We start from the raw sequence: 27,483 nt of genomic DNA, 5'->3' as shown, positions 1-27,483 counted from the left end.
CTTCTATTGACTGATAATATTGCAATGACATTGATTTTTTTTTAAACCCCACACAGATATACTTAATTATTAATCCCGTCTGCTTCTCAGTACCTTTCCAAGACAGGAACTGCCGTACTGCATAAGGAAGTGCGGGACGGTGACACAGTGGTGAGCTGTGTGGTAGGAGTCGGAGGTGGGCTTTGTGTTTGCAGTGTTGATGGACAGGCTGACAGATCGGTCAAGTCTCTGTGGACTGTTCGCAGATGACATTGTGCTCTGTAGTGAGAGTAAGGAGCAGGTGGACGAGAGCTCTGGAAGAAAGAGGAATGAGCCTTGCCCGTGGGGCCGGTTGTCTTCATTAAACAATGAATTTGAGCTCGTCTGTCGAACAGCCAGATTAGCAAGAAGATTACATTTTATTTTCTTTTTCATCTTTTAGTTGAATCAGGATGAAAAGTTGGAAATTTCTAGTTTCTTCTGAAGTTCCTTCTTGTCCAGCCTTTAGCTGCTAAACAAAGTCTAAAAGGGGAAAATGGGCTTAGATTCAACGCAAAGTGCTTCTAGTTGCTATTCACAATTTAAGTATATATCTGCTGAATACAGCTCAAAGAGAGGCACAGCGGTGCTGGTTCAGATTATTCAGAAGCCAGTTTCTGTTTTCTTTTCCTTCAGCTGAGCCAGCAATTGTTCATTTATTGTGAGAGCGAGCGAGCAGCAGACACAGAGAAAAAAGCTAAGAGGCAAAAAGCTGCTTGCAGAGCGTTTTCACACACAAACGATCACCTGTCTCACTGCTTCATGCTTTTTCTGGGTAAGAAGATACAGACTTATCATTTGTCTCCATTGTAGCGGCTGTATTGTGGTACCAGCATTCAGAAGGGAGGGGTAAGGACTAGAAACATTTAGCATTTAGTGGAAGTTGCTGGTACGGCTCACGCCAGCGTCACCTTTGTCAGCCAGCTACAAAGCCTGATTTCAAACACTCGCCACGCTGCCTGCGTCGGTGTAAAGGAGGCAGCGCTGACAATGAAGCTTTAGGACATAAACATCATCAGTGAACGAGTTATTGTGCGACGTCACACTTTCTCTTGTGATGCACTGACTTGACGCAGTCAGCTGAAATTTGTTTTTCACCAGTCACAGCGTAGATAAGGTTTTACGGCTTCAGTCTGCGTACGCAACCATGTACTTGTCCGTCTTGTTTGTATTATCGTGGTTTTACCTGGAAGGGATGGGAACACGCTTTGCATGCTGAAGCATGACTAATTTGTTTGGCTAGCCTTGTCCTCCAGAAAAGGCTTCGGGCGTTTACAGTATGTGTTGTACTGCACGCTGCCAGGTTGCAAGATCTCAGTAATCGCGTACGCGATAGAGGAGAACTTTTCTCACCCCCAGTTTATTTTTCCATAACAGCTTTTATCTGTGTAATTAGCAGAGAGGTATATACAGCCATGTCATCTAAACATGCAGCAGCAGCAGCTTTGGGTTTAATAAAGACAGAAATATAAACCTGTTACTGAGAAAAAGGAAGCTGCTGGTCCGACTGCGCTCTGACTCTGTGTCTTTATGGGGAAACAAACAGAAGCCACAGCCACTGTTGCACCAGTCCCACCAGTTTTACTTTACAAATACATGCCTGAAAACAAACATTGTGATTTGTTTGCATGAGCTGAAAGTGCTGTCCTTCAGCTTTCTGTTTCTTTGCCTTGTCTGAATCACAGCTTTGTACTTGTGATGGCGTCGCCTTCAGGAGCTGCTCAAATGTTGTTCTTTTTCATTTCAAACATGCATCATTGCCAAAACTTTGTGGTCTTGTATAAACCTGCTCCTGCAAAGACTAATGATACACTGACTGTAAGTTTCTGCCCTGGTGTTTTTCAGATTGCGCTGTGAACGTTCACAAGAGCTGCAAGTCTCTGCTGGGGGAGTGCACCAGCAGCAAGAATAAGGTAAACACTCGAAACACGGCGAGCAGCCACGATTAGGCCACGCTGGGTTTGATTGCGCTCTACAGGCCTGGACTTTAATGTGATGTTGCACGAAGGAGTTGCATATCACTTCCTGTGTCCTCTTCTGTGGTTCGATTACCATTAGTGCTTCTGTGCAACGCTGGCAGTGATGACACGTAGAAACCTTCAGACGGGATTTATTTTGTCAAGCATGAGAAATCTGGAGGAATGTTTATGTTAAAATGACTTTTGGATTGATGATGAAACGAGAATTTGCTGTTTGACCGTGACGGCAGGATTCAGTGTTCACTGTGACAGTGAAACAGAAGTGTCGATGATGATGCTGCTGCTTGTAATTTCCACATTCAATACGAGGGCTGTCGAAACATTTTGCAACAACCGCGCCCATGACTCCCAAACATACACCGTCTCTTATGCATCTGCACAATATGAGCTCACTGGAGCATCAAGAGGACTTATCCTAGTCTACAAGTCGTACTTCTTAAAAATTATTTTTGGGGATTTTTAGCGTTAATTGATTTGATGGAGCGCTGATCAGAAAGCAATTCAATTTTACTTATATAGCGCCAAATCACAACAAAAGTCGCCTCAAGGCGCTTCATAGATACAGAGAAAAACCCAACAATCATATGACCCCCTATGAGCAGCACTTTGGCGACAGTGGGAAGGAAAAACTCCCTTTTAACAGGAAGAAACCTCCAGCAGAACCAGGCTCAGGGAGGGGCGGGGCCATCTGCTGTGATTGGTTGGGGTGAGAGAAGGAAGACAGGATAAAAGACATGCTGTGGAAGAGAGACAGAGGTTAATAACAGATATGATTCAATGCAGAGAGGTCTGTTAATACATAGTGAGTGAGAAAGGTGACTGGAAAGGAAAAACCCAGTGCATCATGGGAATCCCCGGCAGCCTACGTCTATTGCAGCATAACTAAGGGAGGATTCAGGGTCACCTGGTCCAGCCCTAACTATATGCTTTAGCAAAAAGAAAAGTTTGAAGCCTAATCTTGAAAGTAGAGATGGTGCATGAAGGGACAGTGACGTGCACGCAGTGACTTGTGTGGACACGTTTCTGGGTTTTAAGCACACAATGTGCTGGACATCTTATTTCAAAGGGCTGTAATGTCCAATTATATCAGGAAGTGGAACAAATAATCTCATTTGTTTTTCATTTGTTATTTTTATTAAACAAACTAAAGTGAAATATAACTCAGACTTTATAAATTCCAGTGTTGTACGTTTTCTGACATTATTTCCTCTTTTTTGTCTCATTCAAAAATGTAAGAGTAAGACAGAAGACTGAGAACAAAATAGGAATCGTAAAAGAAATTAAGGTGGTGCATGAAGCTACTTCATCCCCTCACAGACGCGTGAATCCACTTCTGTCGGGGCGCTTTTCCCGGCTCATTTGCAGCTCGACTTCTTGTTAATAAAGACTAACTGTGTGCAATGTTGTATAATTTTATAATCTGACTCTGTTGATAAAAGCACGAGAAACTGGCCTTAAAAATGTCGTCTTTCTTTATTTTCTCCACGCAGAGAGATACGCTACCGAAGCTTAGCTCATCAGGATCTCCTAACCTCGGTGAGTAGAGCGCTGATGTGCGGATGTGGTGCTCGCCGATCCCACTGACACAGTATCAGTGTAACTATGGGGGTTCATCGATGGCTCAGAAGGTGGCTTTATATGTCTAATTAGAAAGCTGGTTGCCACACCAGAGGATTAAAAACATGAACCCTCAACACATCTGATGGTGGACCTGTCCTATTTCTTTCTGGTGTGTGTGTGTTTGTGTGTCTGTGGGTCTGCTTCTCTGTGGTGTGTGCGCCTACACACTGAGCATAGGAGGGGGAGATTGGCCTCCAACAGCCGGTAGGCGAAGGTGATGATTAGCCACCGTTGAGAACAGTCAGATTTACTTCTGGTTTACCTTTTGTCCAAACTCTGATTTTGAAATGTTGTTTATGTATCGACTTCATATAAAGACAGAGCTGCTGTACTAATACTGCTATGAAGTGTTGCACAAGTGTCACCTGTGCATTCTGACCTCATTCATCTTACGCTTGGCCACAGGGCGTCATTGTTGAACAAAAGCATTTAGAAAGAAAATAAAAGACTGGGTGAAGCTGCACGTTTTAGTCTTTTTAAAGTCGTTCCTCAAAAGCAAGTGTTAAATCTGAGCAATGGTGCTCTGAGTACAGCTGAGGGGGCTAATCACCCGGTGGTACACAGACGATACTGCTTAGCAGGATGAATATATAAGTGGTTTTGGTCTTTTCATGGGCTTTGCTGACTATGATACAAATGCATTTGCTTTTATTCATCCTAGGAAAACTCACTCATCGCTAATTGTAACATGCAGCAGGTCCGGTTGCATGCGAGCGAACCCACGGGGGACGTGAGCGGCGGCGGCAGCAGCTTAAGTTAATCTCCTGTAGCAGTTGTTAGTCTCTTGTGAACAGCTGGGGGCCTGTCACCCACACCTGGTTTTGCCTCATGTCTTGCCTCCAGCCAATCAGTAGCTTGTGCAGGGGGTCAGGAAGATCAGCAAGAGAGGGAGGAATTGAGGAGGCGTGAAGGATCAGAAAGTGCGAGAAACATCAAAGGGTGTGCGTCTTTCTAGAAGTTACTTCTACTGAGGAGCTCGGGCTTGAAGGGTCTCGTGGGCTGCGTATAAAAGCGGGGTTCGCGCTGTTCTCGGCTCATTGTTTACACTGGTGACCTCGCTCAGTTTGCATTATTGCACTTCTCCTTGAGTCGCTCATCCGATTTGAAGACCTTTGCAATGGAGCTGGTGGTTGCTAAAAGATCTTTCCAAACAAAGGGACCCTTCAAAGCGTCCTCCGCCTCCTCGTGGGGTCTGTCTGGACGTGTGGGGATGCGAATGTTGATGCACCGCGACATGATCACCTGCAGATTCTTCCGATCCCTGCCGCGATCCTGGCTGAGAAAGCACTGGGGTCGGCTCGGGCAGGACACGAAGAGCTCCTCCTCCGCTCCACTTCGCCGGTCATCTTCTCCTTTCTCTCTGTCCTCTCCTCGTTTGTCCTCATGTTCCTCTTCTGTGTCCTCTAATTGCATCCGATCACCTGTCTCTCGTCTTTATTTCCCAGCGCTAAAAGACCGGGACAGAGAGTGGGATCAGGCAGGCCCGGCCGCATCTCAGGCCCTGGATGGCCATCGAGGTTCGTTCAGTGGCCCAGGCATGACCATTAGTGCGTTGGGATCTAGCGCTTCGCAAACCGCCCTCGCCACCAGCACTTCCACGGCTGCTACCTCCAGCATTGGCCACAACCTTCATTACAACAATAGTTCAGCGTGAGTATGGACTTCATCCACTTCTCCCCTGAAAAACCTTTTTTTTTTTCTTTCAAAAACTTTCTCACTCGTTTCCTTTTCAAGAGATTTTCTTTGTTTTTTGAGTTGAAAGATTCACAGAGGAGCACAGAGCAGTCTTTCTCTGAAACGTATATTGCTGCACTGTCGATGTTTGCAGGCTCTGCTGTATGTAAATGTCTCATATTTTTAGATTCTCGTCTCTTTAGCTCAAACGATATTTTGCCGTTGCCACCGTAAGATGTTTTTATAGTCGACACTTAAAGGCAGGCTGTCTCTTCTAATATGACGCCCTGTGAAGCTGAGTGTAGACGGCTTGCAGCTGCCTGCTTTTCTGCTGCATGGCTCGGTAACGGGGGGGGGGGCCAGTGAAAGAGTAGGTGGAGAAGAAGAAATCAGGAAAGATTTTCTCTACTTTCTTTGATTTATTTGCTACTTTGGGTCTTTAAACGCACGTGTTGGCTGCTAGCAGCATCACGTTGTTTCCATTTCACCATGTATGCCACCTTGGACCTGTGGTTGTCTTCCCTCAGATCCCTCCCTGGGGAGATGGATGAGACGGACACTCCCCGCTCCAAACGCTACAATGAAGACGCGATTTCCCTCGCTCCTTCGACCACCGAGTCCATCATTGTAGAAGGTGAGCAGCTGAGTGACTGAAATGTGGCTTGAACTGGAATTACTGGAATAACAGTTCCAGTCTCAGTTGGTATCAGTGGGAAATTGTTGACCAGCTTTTCTCAGACTGAGTCTTCTGAGAGCTGCCTGCTCGAGCGACAGCTCACCTTCAGGGCTTTGTGTGTCCTGCTGGTTTGACTTGTGGGTTCAGGACTGACCTCGACCTGTATTCTAGGCTGGAGACTCTATGGGCTTATTTATGAAAGGGCTTCTGCCGATACCTGTTTTATTCCACGCTTTAACAATGTATGACAGGGCAGGATGGTTGTTTTTCCTCACAGTTGTGTTATCAATATGGAGGATGATCACCTATATTATCTCTGATATTAAGAACATCACAGCATACACTGTGCTCATGGATAACTGATGAAAGGGGCGGAGATCATATGTTGTTGAGGAGGAGTCACACTTTGTTATCGGCCCTTTGAGGAAAGCGACCTTGATGATAACGTGCGACGCGGGTTCGGCATTGCTGGAAGCGACTGTAGCGTGTCTGAACTAGTGTTGCTCGCCTCTGCAGAGGCGACCAAGTTTCCTGTAGTGAGACACAAAGTTGCTACAGATCGTTTAAAAGATGAAAACAAGGCCGCGCGTCGTCTCGGCCGCGCGTCGTCTCGGCCGCGCGTCGTCTCGGCCGCGCGTCGTCTCGGCCGTGCGTCGTCTCGGCCGCGCTGATGATTTTATAAACTGTCTCATTTAGGCGACGGGAAATCCTTTAGTTCAGAAGGATGAGCTGTTAAACAGGGACCCTGCACAATAACGGTCATTTAGGAATCGTCATTATTTATAAAATTCTGCACATGTTGAGGTGTCATCATGCAATATTCAGAAGTCCTTTTCAAAATAATTATAACCAACAAAGCAGAGCAGGTGTGATGCCTCTGCTGCTCTCCTCAGATGCTCACTATGCAGCTGTGCGGGCTGATCTGGAGTCTGATGCTCAGGATTTGGAGGCAGACTCGTGGAGTTCGGCGGTTGATCAGCAGTATCTCAAAAAGCACACTAAAGAAACGGCGAAGAGACAAGACGTGATATACGGTAAGTGTGATTTCATTTTTCCTGTACGTGTCCGGCCAGTGAGCCGCCTGTCGCGCGGCTCAGTGGGTGCAGACGGCGCTTTGAAAGGCACACTGATTGGGCCGTGCACTTTAAGTGTAACACAGTTGGAATCGCACATTTAATTCGGCGAGAGCTGTAAATAAACCTTAATGTGTAAATGTGTGTGTTTAAAAAGCCTAAATGTAACGGAGTGTGTAGATGAGGGGAAAACCAGGAGCTTTACGCAACATCCAGCACCTCAGTGCACGACACACACACGTGCATTACAGAACATGCGTGTCGTCCTGTAGAGCTGATGCAGACAGAGATGCATCATGTGAGGACTCTGAAGATCATGCTGCGCGTCTACGTCCGGGAGTTGAAGGAGAACCTCCAGATGGACGCAGGAAGGCTGGACTGTCTGTTTCCCCGCTTGGAAAACCTCCTCGACCTTCACACAAACTTCCTGTCTCGTCTCAAAGAGCGGCGGCGAGAAAGCCTCGTCCCGCCCAGCGACAGGAACTACACCATCAACAAACTGGCAGACGTCCTGATCGCACAGGTATGGAGGAGACGCACGCACGCTGATGCCCACCATCGGCGACAGAGCTGACGTTTGTTCTTTGTCCAGTTCTCAGGTGAAATCGGAGAGAAGATGAAGGACAGCTATGGAGATTTCTGCAGTCACCACCCTGAAGCTGTCAGCTACTACAAAGATCAGCTGCAAAACAACAAAAAGTTCCAAAACATCATCCGAGTACGACGCCGACACAGAATTAGCTGCATCATATCACATTAAAGAGGCGTTGGTTACCGTGCAGCGTCAAATCAAATATTTCTGCTTTTGTTCTTGCAGAAAATCAGTCACCTGTCTATTGTGCGGCGGCTCGGAGTGACTGAGTGTATTTTATTGGTGACACAGCGGATTACAAAGTACCCGGTACTAGTTGAGCGCATTCTTCACAACACTGAAGGTATTTCTGCTCCGTAGATCACAGTTACTGCCCAGAATGACTTCGCTGTGTTTAATCATTTCTTCCTCGTTCCTAGCTGGTACGGACGAGCATGTGGATTTGAGTCGGGCGCTGGGTCTGATCAAAGACACCATCGTACGGGTGGACACGTTGGTTAATCTCCACGAGAAGAGCTCCAGGCTCAGAGAAATACACCTCAGGATGGAGCCGAAGGCACAGGGGAAATTCAAAGACGGTCGTGTCTTTCGGAGGGAGGACCTCGCGCCGGGCCGGAGACGGCTGCTTCATGAGGGCACAGTCAGCTGGAGAGCTGCTTCAGGCAGACTCAAAGGTTATCACATAATAAAACTATGACTCCTCTGCTGTCTGTGCACGTGTTCTGGTTCTATAAATCAATAAGCTGTCATTTCTGTTGCTCTTCCTTTAGATATTCTTGCCGTGCTGCTGTCAGATGTGTTGCTTTTGCTGCAAGAAAAAGATCAGAAATATGTATTTGCTGCAGTGGTGAGTACGTCGGTATCTATGAAAATAAAAGGGCATCAAAGAGAAATGTGCTCGGTGTGTTTTGGAAAGAAGGAGCAGAATTCTGCTGTGACGGGCGACAGGTTTGTAAACTCATCGGTTCAGCTCTCATTCTCGTTTCCGCCCCTTCCTCTCTTTTGTTCTTCTGGTCCTCCCAGGATAACAAGCCGTCAGTTATCTCTCTCCAGAAGCTCATAGTCAGGGAGGTTGCCCACGAGGAGAAAGCCATGTTTCTCATCTGTGCCTCTTCCAATGAGCCGGAGATGTATGAGATCCACACCGGCTCGAAGGAGGACCGAAACTCATGGATGACGCAAATACGACAAGCTGCAGAGAGGTAGCTGCAGCAACACACAAACACGCATCTGTTTATCACTCGGGCTAATCCAAAGAAAGTGTTCACACACCTCAATCAAAGCCAGGATCCTTTCCTCATCTGGCTCCTGTCTTCTCCCCCGTTAGCTGTCCTCACACTGAGGAAAGGCTGTTCAGTGAGGAAGAAGAGGCGCGAGCTTCCAGGTTTAAAGAATTTCGAGGTAACTAGAGGCCACAAGGTGGTGCTCGTGTGTTGTCTTACCCTTCAACTATCTAGAAGTCTAGAATATTAAAGCTTGTCCAGGAATGAGTCTTCTGTGTCATGCTTCCCAACTGTAGAACGGCTAAGCCAGAAGGATGCAGTGATCACGCAGGCGCTGACCGAGAAGCTTCAGCTGTTTGCGGACATGGCCGAGTCTGTGGCAGGGCTGGAAGACGCAGCGTCGCGCTCCAGACTTCTGCTTCGAGGAGACTTCTCAGACCTCCAGCAGGGGGAGGTCCTGCTCAAAGGAGCTATCACTGAGGGTAGGACCAGGCCGCATGACAATACGTGCATCTAAGTTTCAAAGGGAATTAAATGACGTTCACACACACGTGTTCTCGTCTCTCAGCTGCTGCATAAATTAGTAGGTTGTAATATTATTGATTTGTTTTGGCTTCAGTGGAGAACCTTCAGAACCTGCTGCAGTCTGGAGTGAGGGAGGGGCCTCCTGCACCCGCCAGGTGGGAGGAAGGAAGCGGCTCTGGGGTTCTGCCCAGGCGAGCCGACACCTTTGGGGGCTACGACAGCAGCCCCGCCATCTTCAACAAGAGTGAGTCCAGCACAGCGCGAGCCGCAAAGAAGTCTGTTTGACGTCACACATACAGGACAGATAAATACACATGAATAAATACATCTGTGGGGACAGTTTACACACAAATCTGGTTGTATGTGTGAAGTTTCTCCTAGATTATGACCGTTTGCCGGTCAGTTTCTTTCCCCCCCAAGCGTTTGTGATTTGTTAATGTGTGTGTGTGTGTGTCTCTGTGTGTGTGTGTGTGTGTGTGTGTGTCTGTGTGTCTCTGTGTGTGTGTGTGTGTCTCTGTGTGTGTGTGTGTGTGTGTGTGTGTGTCTGTGTGTCTCTGTGTGTGTGTGTGTGTGTGTGTGTGTCTGTGTGTCTCTGTGTGTGTGTGTGTGTCTCTGTGTGTGTGTGTGTGTGTGTGTCTCTGTGTGTGTGTGTGTGTCTGTGTGTCTCTGTGTGTCTCTGTGTGTGTGTGTGTGTGTGTGTCTCTGTGTGTGTGTGTGTGTGTGTGTGTGTGTGTGTGTGCCAGATGGCAGTGTGAAGAAGAACTTTTCTGCCGAGTCCAGAAACAGGAGTCAAAGAGCCAGCTCTGACCCTCAGCTGAAAGACCTCTGTGGCAGCCACGCCCTGGAGCAGACGGTAGGACACACACACACACACACACACACACACACCTCGGGATGAGTCGGTGTTATTTCCTGTAAATAGTAAGAACCAGAGCAAGTCCTCTGGAAACTTCCACGTGCTTGCAGGTGACTTCATCTGTGTCTACATAGATGAAACCTCGATAAACAAATTCTCTGAACATTCATTTGATTCCAGTAAACGTCTCTCCTGGACAGCAGAGCCAGCAGACTCTGTTCAGTGCTCTGAACTAATACTTCACACGTTTCGGTTTTCGTCTTTTATTAAACTTTATTATTCGTTTTTCACGGCTGTTTCCTGGAATCACTTTTGGATTTTTTCACAAAATTAATTCTACTAAACTGAAATTAAATAACTCAGTGCTGAGGTCATATTTTATATTGTACTGTACGTGATGTGCAGCACTGCAGTTTGATGGCTCGCTGTGTGTCTCTCGCTCAGGTCGACGAGAGCTCTCCTGCCCGGTGGAATCGCATCTGGTCCGACTCGTTCCCAGAGGCTGAAGTAAGCGCCTCTTATCTCTCAGCTACACAACAACGTCAGCTTTGATGCTCGCAGTCGTGCCTGCTGCAGCCATGAGATGTTTATTAACCCAGTAAAATGTTGTGTTGTGGATATTTGAGCGTGCTGACCTTGTCTGTCTTTGCACTCTAGTTCTTTGACAGAGTGCTGATGCTCTCACAGAGGCTCTACAGTCTGGAGGTGAAAGTCTGCCCTTCACTCTATAAATGAAATGCATTAGTATGTAATAACATCTCAGCTGCTCATCATCGTCTGCGACGTTTTTGTTGTTTCACCTGGTCTCGTGTGTCTCTTCAGGCCATTGTTTCGCAGCAGGACAGTCAGATCGAGCTGCAGCGGGCCTCGCTGACGGAGCGGGCCTCCCTGCCCGGCCGCCACAAGGGGAACGTGCTCCTGGAGCAGGAGAAGCAGCGGACTCTGGCCTTGCAGAGAGAGGAGCTGGCCAGCCTCCACAAGCTGCAGTCGCAGCACCGGCAGGAGCAGCAGCGCTGGGAGAAGGAGAGGGAGAGGCACCGCCAGCAGGTGGAGGCTACCGAGGCCAGGCTACGACAAAGAGAGGAGGAGTGCAGGAGGACGGAGGTGAGGTGCTCTCTGTTACCTAAGAGCTGCAGGACAGTTACGTTTGGCTTTCTGTTTGCTGAAGACTAAACTTGCTGAGCTTATATTTAACAAAGCCTAAGCTGCAGCATCACTTCTTGTTGCGCAGGAGCAACTGGCAAAAGAGAAGGAGGAGTTGGACATGCAGAGGGAGACGTACCAGCAGGACCTGGAGAGACTGAGAGAGTCCACCAGAGCTGTGGAGAAAGAAAAGGAACGCCTGGAACACCAGAAGAAGATCAAGAGGAAGACCATTGAGGTGGGGCACCCGTGCTGGTGGCCACATGCACTGTTGTTATTGTTATGATGTATTACGGGCTCACACGTGTTGCATGCATTTGATTTGAAGCATTTCTTTGTGCTCGCTTTTGCACGATGGTTCATTAGTGTGTCCGTGTGCCCTTTCTCTCTTCATCACTTTGAAGTGGAAACATGAAGAAGCTGCCACAGGACCCTTTGTTAAGTTGCTTATCGGGTCTCCTACGAGTGGGAGAAGCATCGGTGTCATAGACGGGCTGATGTTACACTGACGGTTGAAAACACACCTCTGTGTGCTTCATCTCCTTACCCCCCAGCCGCTCTCGTCTTTGCTTATGCTTCCTCTCCTTACGCTACAATGCGTTGCATTGTGAGCTTCATGGGAGAGCAGTTCTGAGACAGAGCCACTGACTGTAATTTCATGCCCGATGCTAACAAATCTGTCAAGGAGCTACTTAATATCAGCCTTTAGTGTTTTCAAAGGTCTGCAACAACCAATTACAGCTTAGTGGGGTGTCTGTGTGCACCGGCAACTTTTGTCTTGACACAGATTTTATCTGTTTGTCAAAGAAAAAAAATATCAGTGGATAGAGCATTTATAATCAGCGCCTGAATCACATACTTTGAATTGACTTCGTTCATTTGTAGCTGATGCAGCAAAGCTTTATGCGTCCATGAACAGAGCGCCGCCACATTCACTCTGACACAGCTCAGCGCAGACCCGGGACTCACTGCACGCTCTGGTTCCTGCTTACCTGAAAAAGTGTTATGATTTATGTAACAGTGCGATGTGTTGGCTCAAGCTCTTTCACAGCCTCTAGAAATACCTAAAGCTAATTTCAAATACTAATATTACAGCGTGAATGTGAAAAGCTACCAGCTACACGCACACCATGTGCGTGCTGCCTTTTTCCAATGATGTTGTGATGACTCTGACTGCAGCACAGTGATTCACCGTCACTGGACTGCAATTACTCAAGTCTGTAAACCATTGGTGCTGTTACATGGGCTCATATGCATGTATTTCTGTCTGATTGCAATCTATAGTTATGTCATAAGTCCCTCTCTGCTGATTGGCCAGCGTCTCCAGCCTGCATACCATGCTGACTAACTGTCAGCTGACACGACGCTGTTCATTCACGTCCCAGAAAGCGCTACAGAGCTCTTTTGCAACTGTGGATTCCTTTTTTAAAATAGTCTGTAACTTTGCTCAGCTTCACACGGTGACCTTTGCCCTCGTGCATTCTCACAGATTTCATGTTAGGAACCTTTTTTAATGCCCCAGACCTCGAGTAACGGGAGTGTAGACTCAGGATGTACACAAACATAACCAGCTGATGTGAATTATTGCAGTTATCATCTCATTACAAGCTGCAGAGGCCTTTGACTGTGAGTCATATCTGGAGTACTTCAGTGGCTCCAGGAGAACCGCATCCCCTCTGATGAAGCAGCAGAGCCTCTGGGTGAACTGACCTAATCCTCTGTCATGAGTAATCCTCTTCTAATTATAGAGGCCTCTGCTGAAACGGTGACGGTGAAAAAGGTTTCTGTGAAGTTTGTTGCATGAACTGCAAGATGAGACCTGAACTACATCACACTTACAACCTATGTAATCAGTCTTTGTGCGTGCATTTTGTACATACGTGCAGCGTCTATGGGTTTCAGTTCTATGCTGTTGGCTGGGACTTTCTTGGCTGTTGTTTGGAGAGATTTGGAAGTGGTTTCTTCTCCCTCTGTGTCAAACACATCAAACGGTCTTTTCATTAGCTACACCCGCAGGATCTGTTCCAGGCTCCTGGCCAAGCTGATATCAACAGACATTTATCTGCCACCAACCAAAATGAGGACTCATCAGCAATCGCAGAGAGCTTTGATTAGACTCATAAAAAGAGACATGCTTCTGTGTGCGCATTTCTTAACATACGTGAGCGACAACTGTGCAGGTTTTGACATGTTCTGACTGAAGAGAGCATTTTTTTCCTCTTTGATCTGTGTTATCTCGTCTGATCGTAGTTGGCCCCGGGATTTGGGTTGGCTGTGGTCTGATTGTTCAGTACTCTTGTAATTGGAAGGTCATAAAAGCCAAGCGTTGCTGAGGTTACATCTCGATTTCTAGGTTTAAGTGAACGTAAACAACATGATCAAGAAACAGTTGGCCAAATTGCTCCATGCACCAGCTGTTTCACGAGCAGCTGAATGGGTGTACCTAAAAATGTGACGTAAAGGGCAGTGCGAGACAACAGGAGCTACTAAGAGTGAGCACGAAAGCACAAAGGTGGAATAATTAGGAGCCAAACATGCATAACGGTGTTATTTAGATCCTCTCTGATTTCTTTATGTGAAGACACACAAATGTGACTAAAACATAAAGTCTGCAAACGAACAAACAAAGTAAAAGTTCTTGTTGCTCTTTGGCTTTAGCCTCCAGACTGATATTAATTGCTTTGGTCTCAGTGTGTTTCTGTGAAGCTCGCAGTAAACGCTCATCAACACCTCACCATGTGCACAGAAACCTAAAGGCCTGTTTCTGGGTTCTTCTATAATCAGCTGCTAGCAGTTGCTTTGTGGAGCTGAGCACTGCGCTCGAGGGCAGATATTTTCTCTGAGCCATCTGTCACTGTGGCTATTCCCACCTGTTAGCTGTACGCTGTGTGCAGTACTGTTCAGTCTTTAACCACAATATTAGCAAATTACTCCCAGTGAATCATTTGCTCTGAGAGAGGAAAGTACTGCTTTACATTCAAAGTACTTTTACTGGAGTCTTGGAGAAAGTTGCTTTTTTGGGATTAATGAGGATTTTTAAGGTAATAACAGGCTGTGACATGTTATTGATAAAGCTGCAGTGTATTGATCATTGTTGGTGTAAGGAGAACCCAAACAGACACGGCTGCTTTCTTCCTCTGCAGCCGGCGAGTGACTGAAACGTCATAAATGGGTTAAAGTTCCTCCACATGTTTGTTATTTGTAGAGAATCGACTGAAGTCTAAAACTTGTGCTGAGTGGAAAAGATGGAAATGTTTGATCTTTTGATTGATGCGAGACTTAAAAGATTCATCAGGCATTAATAAGAAATGCTGGCTAATAATTTTGTGGCATGAATAACAGCTGCTGTGAAACACCGTGTGCTTTCTCTGAGTCGGACCACATTCAGGAACTGTAGGATTTACTTAGGTGCAGTTTGATTTTGGATTAAACGTGTTTTGCCTGCTAATCTCGTGACTTCAGCCTGGATCACAGCTGCAAATTAACCATAAAAAACATTTTTAACGTCACTGTTCAACACATGAATTACTCCCAGCTAAAAGCCCCGAGCTGGTGTTGTCAGCATATAGAAGTCTTTGTGCAGGGTTCGTGGATACATTATGATATGGGAATATGCAGGCTGAGAGGAACCTGGCTCTGTAATCAGCTAGTCCAAACCCAGCATTAGCAGTACCCTGTGGAAGGCAGCCAGTGCTAATTGTTTATGTGCTGTCAGTCAGAGCTCTTTGTGCTCGGCAGCTCGTGCGTGGTTTACTGCCCTGGAAACCTGCTGTTTGCGTCGCTTAAAGCAGATCACCTTGTTGTGGGAACAATGAAGGATCTGTGTGCCGAGATGAGCGAGTGCCGAAAGAGGAAAAATTACGGAGAAGAAGCAAAACCGAGGGGTCAAGAAAGGATGAATGGAGACTTCGCCCACAGAGGGCCCCTTCACTGTCTCGGCTAGAGGAAGCTACAGTCTGCACACGAGAGCGCTCGGATGAGTCTGCCTTCAGTCAGGCGTTCCCCATCGCCACAGGAAGTGTCAGCAGCAGCATCAATCACGTTGCACGTGGACTGCTCGCAGACAGGCTGATGCCACAGAGAAACTGATGTTGATATTTGTACAACATTAAACACCGTTTAGAGGAAGGCTGTTCGTTTATTTTTATAATTAAGACCATGGTAGTAATCCCCAAAGATTTCCTGTCTGTTATTCTCATCATCATCATTATCACGTAAGAGGACGATGAAGAGTTAACCCCTTCTGGCTGATTCGTAGTCGGCCATTGTTCTTTGACTTCTTATATAATGTCAGATAAATATCATCCTCCACCATAACTGGGTCACAGCGCTGCAGAGGCGGATTAGCAAAGTTTGGTTGTGTAGTATTTCTTACAAAAGTGCGCTGAAAGGAGCCTTTGTGGCGATGAAACTTGTGGGATTGTTAACACAAACACCACATCACTGCATTGTTGCAGAAATCCGTCTCACTGAGTGCAGCTCGGACGCTGACGTTGACTCGGCCTCCAGATCGTCTTTCCTCCCTTCTAGTAATTAAGTGGAAAATGCGATTCCTATTATCCGCTCATGTCACCGGAGCCGTTTTCCTGTTCGCCTGCTTGTTTAGCAGTCCTGTTCGTTTTGTTCGACACGCCTTTGTGTGCGCACGGATTATTAAGGGTTTTATGTTTCTGATTTTCTGTGTCTGTGTCTCTGTGCGCTTTGTCCTCAAGCAGCTTTGGGGGGGAATCAAAAGCTTGCACCAGATGTACCAAAATGCATGCTCAGCAAGAGCCCAATGTGTTTCTGATTCCCTCTTTAGCCCGTAAATACCCAGCGCCTCAGCAGATTTGATGACGCCCTGCCATTACAGAGGGCAGACGATTCATGGCGTGCGATCTGTGTATTCTCTGCAGCTGTTTGCAGTTGTGTTCTCATGCACACGCACACACGGGCTGTGCAAACATTTGCAGCTGTGATTCTAAACTGAATCGACGCATCGATACGGAGACTGAGCTTAAAAGTCCACCTTAAGAATAACCCGTTCTTTCCTGTCCTGCAGGTGGCTCCCCTTTCTGGAAGTCTAAATGGAGATCTCCTCATGTCCTCCGGGTCCGCCGACTTGCCTCCGAAGCCGCTGGTGCGTGGCAGCATGTCCGTGGCACAAGCCGACTATCCGGAGCGTCCCGAGGTGATAGCGCGACGTGAGACGGGCTCCTCGACTTTGCCGCTAAAGACGGAGGTGCCGCTCCATCTCTTCAGCACCACCAACCAGCTGCACAAGCCGGTCGGGGTTCAGCAGCAGATCCCCACCAAGCTGGCGGCAATCAACAGCAGCAAAGGGAAAGGAAGCAAGAGCGGCAAAGCTTCGCATCGCACCGACAGCACCGGTGAGGCGCCGGGATCATGGCCGCGCATCAGAAATTCCAGCACTTGCAGACTTGATATTAAATGGCCACAGGTGTAAATACTATACAGTGCAGTCCTGTTTAGAAAGGTACCAAGGAAGGTGATAACGGTGCGGGTCGTCTCTCGCTCACACTCGTGAGAGACTGTTTACTCAAAGCAGTTTGTAAAGCTCAGGTGCTTTTTGAGCGAAGCACTCTGGGTGTAGGCCGTTAGGCTCTAAGTCTCTCCCTCCCGTAGGTGATGTTAATCAGTGCAGCAGACTCTCTATTAAAATGGATTTTCTTGCCTGACCTGCGCTCGGCCTGATCGGTCTCATTAGAATCACATGGCAGTCCTCACTGGGTCAGGCTTATCAAACAGTGGCCTCATCTAATCTGATCTCTCTGCTCCCCGTCCCCTCCCTCGGTCTCCCCGCAGCCTCGCTGGACACGAAGCAGGTGCTCCCACTGAAGCTTTCCACCAAAGAGGACAACGCCCACAAGGTCAAGCGCTCCGTCAGCCCCCACCAGCAGGTCCCGATGTTGGCCCCTCCTCAGTCGCACACCCAGCATCACCACGCAGGTATCGCTGCGCACGCGCTCAATCAGACGAACTCAAACACAATCTCCTCTCGTCCGTCTTTGCCTGCTGCATTATTAATCCTGGTTCTCATAGATGCAAACAAAAGAGTTGCGTTCTCCACCTGGGCAAACCTGACCCCACCCAGTCACATTCCTCTCTGAAGTCTGCATGCCCAGCCTCACCCTGTGTAAACACCTATCAGTTTCATGTATGATTAATATCAAGTGGTGCTGCTGACACAGACGTTTTAATCGTCTCTGCTGCAGCTACAAAGAAAAAAGCTCTGGCAGGATTATGTGACTACATTCCTGTATGAGTAAGCCCGACTGCATCGAGCTGCTGTGAATAACTGTGTTTGCAATAATTCTTTGTTCTTATTGCCTTTCCTGCAGATCAGCCCAGTTCTCTAGACAACGCTGGACCAGACATCCAGTCTGCCTCCCACCCTCCAAATGTTCAGAAGCCCCCCATGCCTCCTGCACAGTCCCATCCTCAACCCTCCCTGCAGCCTCCCATCATACCTCCCCACTCGCAGAGCACCAGCGCTCTTCAGTTCCACTCCCCCGTGCAGCCGCAGAGCCTCAATCCCAGCGCACAGGTTCAAGGGCTCAGCCACAGCCTGCCGCCGCCCTACAAGTTCACCACAGAGGACCTCAATAAGGAGGATGTCATCTTCTTCTGAACTTACGATAGAGGAAAAAACCAGTCCAGGGATTGATCGTCATCCCCATTAAACCATAAGGCCCATTCTGAAGAGCACCTTCCATGCGATCATGTGAATGCAGACGCATTGTTTCAGTAAGGCTGGTGAGGTTTGTTGCAGGGAGGAGGGCTGCTGTGGTTCACATGGAGAGAAAGACGGCGTTTGTTTTTAATAACCCTCATCTGGCCCTAAACTGCCAGTATTAGTGTAATCGTTTAATCTTATTTTATTTAAGTTTTATATCTAAACTTAATTGGCTGAATCATGAAGGAGAGACCTTTGGGGAAACAAAGGAGTGTGAAAAAAAGGTGTAAATGAAGTTTTAGCGATCCAAAGACATTATCCATGAGAGCTGAACCAGGACGTGACTGAAAGGAAGAGAAACGGTTGTTTTTTGTCAAGAGGAGTGAAATCAGGACAGTCGGGGAAGCGACGGAGATCTTACGGCACCTGGAACCACGTGAAAGAAACTCTAACACTGTCTGCTCGATGTTTCATTTGCACAGTGTAAATACTTCAGCCCAGACTGATGGACGAACGGACAAACTGTGTAGTGTCTGACTGCACAGCTGTTAAAATGATGAAGCTTCCTTTCATTTTGTTATTTGTCTTAATTGTGTTTATTGATTACGTCCTTGGTTTTTCCTCTTTTTATGAAAGCCGTCTTGTCTAAGCTGTCGCGTCCTGTTACTTCATTTCAACCCCGGGGGAGTTTGGCTAATTGTGCAACTAATGAAACTCATGCAGAGTGAGACAAACTCGCAATCTTTGTCACATAGTTTCAACTCTTTCCCCGAACGCTGGGTGTTGAATAACAACAAATAAATGTCTCTCCCATCTTTACGCTCCGTTTGTTGCTGACTCTGAAACATAACTAATACAAACTTATTAGCATCGGCTTTAATTTTCCACTTATACTTATTCAGGAAGCTAATTGCAGATGTCTGAGTTTGTCCCCACTTTACTGAGTTTGTCTCACCGCAGGAAGCCCCTCCCCGCCCCCCATCATCACTTTATGAGTCACATCAGTATGAAACATTTGTTAGTGGAGCTCGAGTGGGTGTCCTGTACATTTCATGCTGGAAGCTATTTTAAAAGCAATCTTTAAACTGCTGTAGTTGTCTTGTCAGTAGCCTGAATAGAAAAACAAGACAACCTATTGGAACGGAACGGTTTCAGGAGAGAGGATGTGGGCTTCAGATACTGAAAAGTATCAAATATATCGTGAAATAGAACAATTGGTTACAATATAACCCCGGTTCTCTGAGTAAAGAGACTACCTGTCCAGCTCCATATATATGGAATATACAGGCTGCACAGGGATTCTTGACTGCATTTGGTTACATTGCAACTCGGGTTCTCTGAGTGGACGCACACGGCCGACATATTCCATATATACAGAGCTAGAGAGATGCTCTGGACACAGTGGGGAGCCGTGTCCTCTGCTGTCTCTCTGGGGAGGAAAAATGTCAATCAGCAGTGTCTGTTTGACGCAGACATAAAAACGTGCTGTAGGTCACATTCAGCTTTTCCAATATCAGAATTTGAGATAAACGATCACAGAGGAATGAAGCAGCTTAAAGGTTCTTTATTTTCCATTTCAATCCACGTGAGTCTTATTATTATTTTTAGGTTTAATGAAATTTTAATCTGTTTTTGTCACTCGAGCTCATTTTGATGACTTTACAGTTTGTAAGAAAAAACCTGGCGGGTACATTTTAGCCCGTTCGGGTTTGAGTTTCTGTTGACTGTGTTCTGTATTTATTGTTGAAGACGTTTCGTCAGCCTTGTCTTAAATCTCTGTGCCTGCCTGACAGAAGAGCGATGCTGTGGCAGCTGTGGAGGCACAGCTGTGGTTTGTTCCTCTGCACGCGTGTGGACGTCAGAGTTTGTTGATCCAAAACGAGCTGGTGTCTGAAGCTGTGATCACGGGCTCGACTAGGAGCAGGTTTTTGTGTATATTATGTATATTATTGTACATGCTGGTCGCCGCCCTCCTACACGTGTCCGTTATGTGTATTTCTGTATATACACTTAAAATACACACGTGTGTATGTACAATCTGGTACTGTTTCACCTTCCTGAATGCAGTCTTGGCAGAAATCACAATCGTTCATCATTTGCTGTGTAAATGAAGGTATTTAACCAGCGGCGGCTCTCTGCCGGTCGGCTCTCTGGTCGCAGGTTCACTGAGTTCATGGATGAAATGATCCACTTGTTTCAGTTGGTTAAACCAAAGAGGCGTTCAGCTGACGGGGCTCGGTGTCGTGCTTTCTAACATTCACACTCCGATGGATGCATTGGGGTTAGTAGTAAAGCCAGGAATCGAACCACCAGCCTTCCGATCAGTAGATGACCTGCTCTACCGCCTGAGCTACAGCTCATGTGCCGCCTCATCTCAAATATCGCTTTAGTCACAAACGATTATTTACATTTTTATTCAGCTGATATGTAGTGTGTGAGTTTCTTGTATTTTTGGACTGACGCTCACGAGTTTGGCACAACAAGCAAGTTCACAGGTTCATCAGCCAGCTTACTCTGGTGGTTACTTAACAGGTGAGACTCGATCATGAAGATCATCTCAGCTGAAAAAGCCACTTAAGCTTTTCGGGACGTTTCCTCCGGTCTGCATTTCTGTTTTCAGCTCGTGTTCGAGTGCTTCGCTTCTGCTCCAGGTCCGAGACTTTAACGAAACCTCAGCGGGGAGATGAAGGCTGCCTTGTGGATCAACTCGAGTCTTAAACGTTGCTTCGCTGTAGTCTCGTTTCTGCTTTCCGACGTGGAGGCCGGTCGGTGGCGTCCCTGTGGACGGTGTGTGTGGAAACATTTTGAAATGCATTTGTTGGACCTGTAACGTGTAAATACTTGTTTTATTTCCTCTGCCAACTTTACACTAGTCACTTTGGATAGTAGCATACTTGAAAGGGAAAATGAATGTTCAGAATGCGTCTTTGTTGTCATGTGAACTTTAGTGTCTAATGACGTTTGTAGCACACAGCAAAACTGATGCTTTTTTGTACCGTTTATTTTATTCACTTTGCGACTGTTAGAATGACCTGCGGACACAAACTGCTGAATTAGAAACATTTAGTAATAAAAAGTCTTGAAATAATTCGCTTTGTTTGTCCTCTTTGTGCCGCGCGTTTGGATCATTGCTGTCGAGCACGCACTGTTTACTGGCTGCGCACGTGCAGCGTATAATTCCGACTCATACGCACTTTTATTCACTGCTCGTCAAAATAATCCTGACCACCCAATTAGCTGGCACCCGTGCCATCTCCCAGTGTCTCGGAGGTGCCGCGGCGGTGTTACTGACCCTGTGTTTAGACGACTTAATAACAGTCTATTCCCAGACGAGGATCTATTCAGGTGCTGCGGTTGAGGCTGTTCAATCCTTTGGTGGACATCGCTAACAGCGGGGCCGCCAGCTCCTCCCTTATTGTCGTTCTGGCTGGGAAGACGCTGCAGCAGCGGCCAGTTTTTATTGTCTGCTGTCATTAGTGGCTTTCCTCTGTCTCCTCTCGACAATTATTTTTCCAGGCTGCTTCCCCTGCGGAGGGAAGCTGCACTTTAATCTGTCTTTGTTTCTGTCTCAGTCCTTCCACTGCTCTGCCCAATTCCTGTCTCCCTGTTTCTTCCCCCTTCTCTCATCCAGCGCCTCCAATCCATCTCAGCCCGACTGATTCACAGCTCAGAGGCGGTTTATGTAATGCTGTTTGCAGGAAGTCAGGAGTCAGAGCCTGTTCTCACCGCAGAGTTAAACAAATAGATGCTCTGCAGAGTCCAGACGTGCAGACAAACATCCCTGCGGGCTCATAAAACACTGAGACTAATCTTGGTTTGATGGACTCTGCGTCGCTGTGGTTGTTGTTCAGTGCGCTGCTTGCTGGAATGAGCCGTTAGGTCATCATGGCTACTTGGAGTCATGTTTTTGTTGTCATCACTCAAAAAATCATTTACCTCCTCTCCACCGCCGCTGTGGCATTATTACATCATCTTAAGTGGAGAGTCCCCACATTTTGTCACATATTGATTTCTAACAAAGACAACGTATACAAACAAATCAGCTTTTCTTCAACGCAAAATAGTTTTTATAATAAAAGAAATGAAGCTTCACAATTTCCCTCAAGCTGCTCTAAGGTCTTCTCTCCCATAAATAACTGGGGGAAAAACATATCCGATGTTTAAATTGTTGAGGAAAATTTACCATTTTAAGAAAGAAATTCGCTCATAAATCGGGAGGCGGGGCTAGTTTGTCCAGCACGTCCCACAGATGCTGGATTAGATTGAGCTCAGGGGGATTTGGAGGCCGAGTCAACACCTCAAACTCATCTCTGTGCTCCTCAAACATTCCTGAACCATTTTCCTTTGAGGCACTGCACATTATCCCGCTGACATATTTCAGACTTCAGGGAAAACGTTTCCATGAAAAGTTGTTCATGGTCTGCAGCAGTGGTTCAGTAGGTAGGTGGTAATCAGGCCCACCAGTGAGCCGTTGCTGGTTGTCAGGAACCAAGCAGTAAAGCATAAAGAACACCAGGGTTTAATTCAAAAAAGGGTTTTATTGACCCAAAAATATGAAAATATATTTAACGAAGCCAAAAAACTTAAACAGGCAGACCAATAAAACAGGTCAAGTCAATAAACTAAACTCAGAATAACAATTAACAAACCTCAAACAAACATAAGACACACTGACCTGCTGAAATGACACAGGGGAACTGCCGTATGAACGACTAATACGAAACAATTAAACAAACATGAACCCCCCCCATGAAGCATGTGGTTTCACCCGATTAGGCTGTCAGTGGTTCTTCAGCTCTCCCAGCACGTTGCCAGACAGCAGGTAACTCAAACAAAGATGCATTAACATAAAACAGAACGTTGACCTTGCAGTGTTAATATGTGTGCACGCCATATAAACACTGGACGGTGTGATGGAAAAATAAATACATTTAATAAAGAAACAATATTGAACAATAAGTAGAATATATTAAAGTAGTGACTGCAAAGTAAACTAAGGTGAATCTACTGGTGGTGACGTGTGTGGTTTGCCATCACACTGGTTCATCTGGTTCCTTCGTTGGGCCGCTGCAGACCCAGAGCGCCCCACCAGAGCTGCATTTTTGGAGAGTCGTCTGGCCATCACAGTTGTCTAACAGGTGCTACGATGACGAGATAATCGGTGTTCTTCACGTCAGTGGTCATAATGCTGGTGCATGTTGCTGTAAAACCTGCATATACCTGTCAGAACTGATGGTGCCTTTCCAGATGTGCAAGCTGTCAATTCCATAGGCACTAATCCACCCCCAGACCACAGAGATGCAGGCGTTTGAACTGGGAGCTGATAACAAACCAGGTGGTGTCTCTCGTCTTTAGGCTGGAGGACGTGGCGTCCATGTTTTTAAAAGGAATTTCCAACCTTGAGTCCTCTGACCACAGAACAGTTTTCCTCCTCAGTGACGACCGTGTTCACGTGTGGCTGCTTTAAGCTTATCTGTGGATGCAGCGACAGTCGTGCCTGAGGGAATGAGGCACATCCGTTATTCATTTCCAGCCTCGTCTCCTGCACACAGAGATTTCTCCAGATTGTGAGTCTGGTGATATTATGTACAATAGATGATGATCACAACTTTACATCGAGGAACATTATTCTGAAATGGTTTCTTATCATGTAAATGTGCACATCTACCAGCATTAACACCAGTTTTCACCTTTTCGTTTCCTTTGTCAGCCGCAGTGTTTCTAAACCTGCATCCTCAGCGTTGTCCTGCTCGCTGTGTTTGAAACTAACGCTATGAAGGAATGTGCTCGATGTCTGCTTATCTGACGGCTTCGTCGTCGCTCCTGGCTGACACAAGGATCCTCTTGTTGAAAAGACACAAAGCAGACTCTATCTGTCCTCTTTACAAACACCCAAGGTGATAACAGGAACACAGCCAGCAGTAAAACATGTCTCTCAGCCAAGGCTGCTTCAGATTTGGCTTACATAACCTTCTTGGCAGGATGTGGTGCATTCTGGGAAAGGGAAGCTTGTGGGGGATGCGGTATTTTGGGTTTTGACTGTTATCAGTGATAAAGAGCAGAACAGTGAAGGTCACTGGCCTGCAACAGCTTGTGTGCCTGTACGTCTTCTCACGAGCTGTAAAGCACGATGTGTATAAGCAAAGTTTTGCTCCAGATGAATGAAAATCATTGTTGCTTCAACCTGATCTGATCCTTCATCTGGGATCAACAAAGGTCCCTGTGTCGGGGGAATGGTGAAAGGTTACGCCAGGTAGAAATCAGATCAGGTGGAGGTCTATTGTTCTGCTAGAAGAGACGCCTCAGGTGAATCGAAAAGGCTCCGATGGATTATAAAGGAAGTGTGCTCTGTGCTGACTCGCCCTTTGTGCTCACAGGATTTGCATTTTGCAGTCAGCTACAGCCCGGCGACTGTCTCGTTGGTCCAGTTTTATTCCCGTGTGCCGATTACGCCATATGAGGAAGTGATGAATGCCCCCATTGTCACAGATCAGCCCGTTGAAGAGGAGCGTAAACATCAGAGTCTCATGTTGTCGTGTCTGAGTTTCGCCAAGACAAATTTGCGCTCGACTACAAACAATGTTTAGTCTGAAATGCACCTGCTATCTTACCAAGGATTAGATGAGAAAACTGACACCGCTGTAACAGCAGGGCGTGTAATTTAAAGCTCGGGCACAGTGCGAGACCACAAGCAGTACTTATCTAGATGGTTGGTTCAGATGTTGGTGTCAGTTTGTCTGAGCATCATCAGAAGGGCTTCATTTTAAAAAGGATGAGGGGGGGGGGGCAGGCTTCAGAGCAAACAGAGCGGAGTCGTTCCCGCGCCCCCGGGGTCTTTTGTTCCCCTGGACTGTTCAGCACATCCGGTGGAACCTGAAAAACACGTCGCCCGGCTCAGCCTGACATTTGCTGTTGTCACAGTTAGTCAGAGGCTTCAGGGGAAATCCAAGAGCCAGTGATGATCAGCGCTCATGTGGTTGTTTAATTGCTTTTATCAGAATCAGAAGACTTTATTGGAGAGATTATTTTGGTTACAGTGCTCCAGCAGAAACAGTAACAAAGACAGACACCACACTAAGTAAGAAGTAGACACGACATATACATGACTTATATACATTTGATTGATAAATAGCTGAATAAGAGGAGAGTGTGTGTAAAAAGGGCGCAGCTATTGCAGTGTACAGTGTGTTCAGTGGATGAGAGGCCACATTATTAGATACTCAGAAACGTGGATTTGGTCATCTGGACGTTTCAGTGGGTGAAACATGAGACCGTGGTTGAAGGTTTCTCCCGCTCACAAAAACCTGACGTCCAGATGAACAAAATCAACTTCAAACATTATTAGATCCACCCTGCTGGTTCTTCGTTCTTTGTGTTACTGATTCAACGAGGAGTCCCAATGAGACTTTGCTCCATGCTGACAGCATCTCACAGCTGCTGCACATTAGTTTGTTTCACCGCAGCCCAAAGGTGCTCTGTTAGAGGCTACAGTACATTCATGCTAAGTTCATGCTAAAGAAAGCAGCGTGAGATGATTTGATCATGGTCATGGTCGGCAACAATAAACTGCTGTTTGCTCGCTTGCATATTTTCTCTTCTTCTCACCAGTTTTCGGACGATTCTGTTTGGAAAATCCCCGATCAGCAGATTCAGGCCCAAGTCTACATATCCCAGTGCACTGAGGTGCTGCCATGTGATTGGCTGATTGGATGTTATTCCTCTAACATGCAGTTGAACAGGTGTGCTTAGTAAATCTGTTGGATGAGCTCATCTTTGTGCTGTCTTATTGTTAGTCTGTATGCTGGGCTCTATGAATAAGCTGAAATGAGTGATTCAGTGATTGAAGCCTTCTCTTCCATCACGTCGGTGCCAAACTGCATTCTGTTGCTCCCACTTCTCAAAGCTGATCAGTTTGCAGTTGTTTCATAGCCAATAAAGAGCCTTTCAACATTTTACAAGGTGATTCTCTGTTCGCAGCTTTTTTCCATCAGTGCTTCAGGATGCAGTGTTGTTCAGGGCTGATGCGGGTGGCCGGGAGGTCTCTGTGGCATTTCAAAGAATTAAAAAGAACTTCCCCCATCCACGCACACGCGCACACACGCACTTATTCAAACACATTTTCTGGTAGTCCAATGCTCGTGGTGCCAAGGCAAATTAGCCTCCTGGCAGCAAGCATGGAAAACCTCCTTCATGTCAGAATGTGAAGATGTGGGCAATTTAAGAAGCGAAGTCTCTCCCTGGAAAGACCCGGGGGCTTTGTGTAAAAGTTTCTCGCCATTATCAAAGTTGTTTTTGAAAGTCTGGAGAGCATGTGTCATGTTTCCAAGTAAATGGCTGCATGCATGTATATGTAGGGTAAAAGGGAACCTTAATGCCTGAAGGAACCCTTCTGCGCACAGAGTGATGTGCAACGAATCAAAAGGGAATAAAAGCAAGCTGAGAGATTCTCTCACCAGGTACACATCAGGTGAACAAGATGCACTTTTGTTGATGGTGCACTTAAACTCTGCGTGAGGATTTGTTGTTTCGAAGATTGCAGCCTGAGGCGGTGCACTTCACTCCAGTCGGACCATCAAAGCAAACGAAAGCTGTTTCCTTTGTCTATATGAGCTGCCTTTGTGTCCTGCTGATGGTGTTATTTGAGATTTTCTTTGAGTACGTCTCTGCGTTCAGAAGCAGGTCTCTGGGTTTGGTTTCATAGTCTTTTATAAATGTAACTAGAAGGTGAGGATTTAAACAGGCTCGTAAATCTGAAGGATAAACAGGAGAGAATAATTGCATCGTCCTTCGTTCACCCTGAAGACAGCGGCGCTCCCGGTGCGAGTGCAGCTCAGCTCTACACGGGGGATCTAAACACAGCCTCTCTGATTTAGGAGCTGGAACGGAGCAGTCGCCAGCCTCCCACCAGAGCTGGCAGGATCGGTTGGCTGTCTGGCGGCTGTTGCTGATGAGGGGAAGGCGGGTGGAGTGGGGGAGTGGAGACGGGCAGACGCTGCCAAAAGACCAAAAGGCCACTAACTGCTGTAACGGCAAACACCAGACTAGGACAAAGCCGGGTGGATTTCCTGCACGCAGGGAAAATTATTTTGTTGCTAAAAGTCTGTTTATATAATTACTCAGTAGTACTGCAGCAATTACCTCTATAGAGTTGCATCCCTGCAGTTCTACAAATCCAATGAGGAAAGTTGTCACAAAGCTGAGACCATGACTGAAAAAGTGTGAACGGGCCCTGAGACTCGAAATAATGCAAAACCCCCCAAACTCAGCCCCAGTAACACATCACACCTGCATATCAGTTCCTGCGAGCACCTGAGCTGTTCGCCTATGTTCAGCCACTGCACCCATGTTTGAGGGATGGAGCTGCATGTGGGTGTACACAGTTTGCTTCAGGTAATAAAAGCAGTTTGGCTAAGGTTAGATCAGGATAT

The 27,483-nt window shown here is 46.7% G+C and overlaps 1 protein-coding gene and 1 long non-coding RNA gene across 5 annotated transcripts in view; one reads left to right on the top strand and one right to left on the bottom strand.

The window, feature by feature from the left end:
• arhgef18b (rho/rac guanine nucleotide exchange factor (GEF) 18b) overlaps positions 1-18,874 on the top strand; it is a 38,103-nt gene extending 19,229 nt beyond the window's left edge. For all 4 annotated transcript variants that reach the window (XM_026157740.1, XM_026157741.1, XM_026157739.1 and 1 more), the window contains 22 exons: positions 1,864-1,931; positions 3,488-3,533; positions 5,063-5,267; positions 5,819-5,925; positions 6,861-7,001; positions 7,313-7,563; positions 7,633-7,758; positions 7,858-7,975; positions 8,052-8,306; positions 8,403-8,479; positions 8,656-8,834; positions 8,960-9,033; positions 9,152-9,337; positions 9,475-9,624; positions 10,124-10,233; positions 10,681-10,743; positions 10,894-10,941; positions 11,059-11,340; positions 11,468-11,617; positions 16,421-16,748; positions 17,185-17,328; positions 17,721-18,874. In XM_026157740.1, coding sequence (XP_026013525.1) covers positions 1,864-1,931; positions 3,488-3,533; positions 5,063-5,267; positions 5,819-5,925; positions 6,861-7,001; positions 7,313-7,563; positions 7,633-7,758; positions 7,858-7,975; positions 8,052-8,306; positions 8,403-8,479; positions 8,656-8,834; positions 8,960-9,033; positions 9,152-9,337; positions 9,475-9,624; positions 10,124-10,233; positions 10,681-10,743; positions 10,894-10,941; positions 11,059-11,340; positions 11,468-11,617; positions 16,421-16,748; positions 17,185-17,328; positions 17,721-18,010 — 3,398 coding nt within the window. In that variant the 3' untranslated portion in view covers positions 18,011-18,874. The remainder of the gene's footprint in view (positions 1-1,863; positions 1,932-3,487; positions 3,534-5,062; positions 5,268-5,818; positions 5,926-6,860; positions 7,002-7,312; positions 7,564-7,632; positions 7,759-7,857; positions 7,976-8,051; positions 8,307-8,402; positions 8,480-8,655; positions 8,835-8,959; positions 9,034-9,151; positions 9,338-9,474; positions 9,625-10,123; positions 10,234-10,680; positions 10,744-10,893; positions 10,942-11,058; positions 11,341-11,467; positions 11,618-16,420; positions 16,749-17,184; positions 17,329-17,720) is intronic.
• A 3,699-nt stretch (positions 18,875-22,573) lies between these two features.
• LOC113015654 (uncharacterized) lies at positions 22,574-26,232 on the bottom strand. Its single transcript, XR_003271140.1, has 2 exons — positions 23,746-26,232; positions 22,574-23,597 (listed from the first exon to the last, which is right to left on the bottom strand). It is a non-coding gene; the product is annotated as an uncharacterized LOC113015654 (long non-coding RNA).
• Between the last annotated feature and the right edge of the window lie 1,251 nt (positions 26,233-27,483).

The sequence above is a fragment of the Astatotilapia calliptera genome, chromosome 23 (assembly GCF_900246225.1).
Source record: "Astatotilapia calliptera chromosome 23, fAstCal1.2, whole genome shotgun sequence".
Lineage (NCBI taxonomy): Eukaryota > Metazoa > Chordata > Actinopteri > Cichliformes > Cichlidae > Astatotilapia > Astatotilapia calliptera.
This window is presented reverse-complemented; position numbering and strand designations above follow the sequence as displayed.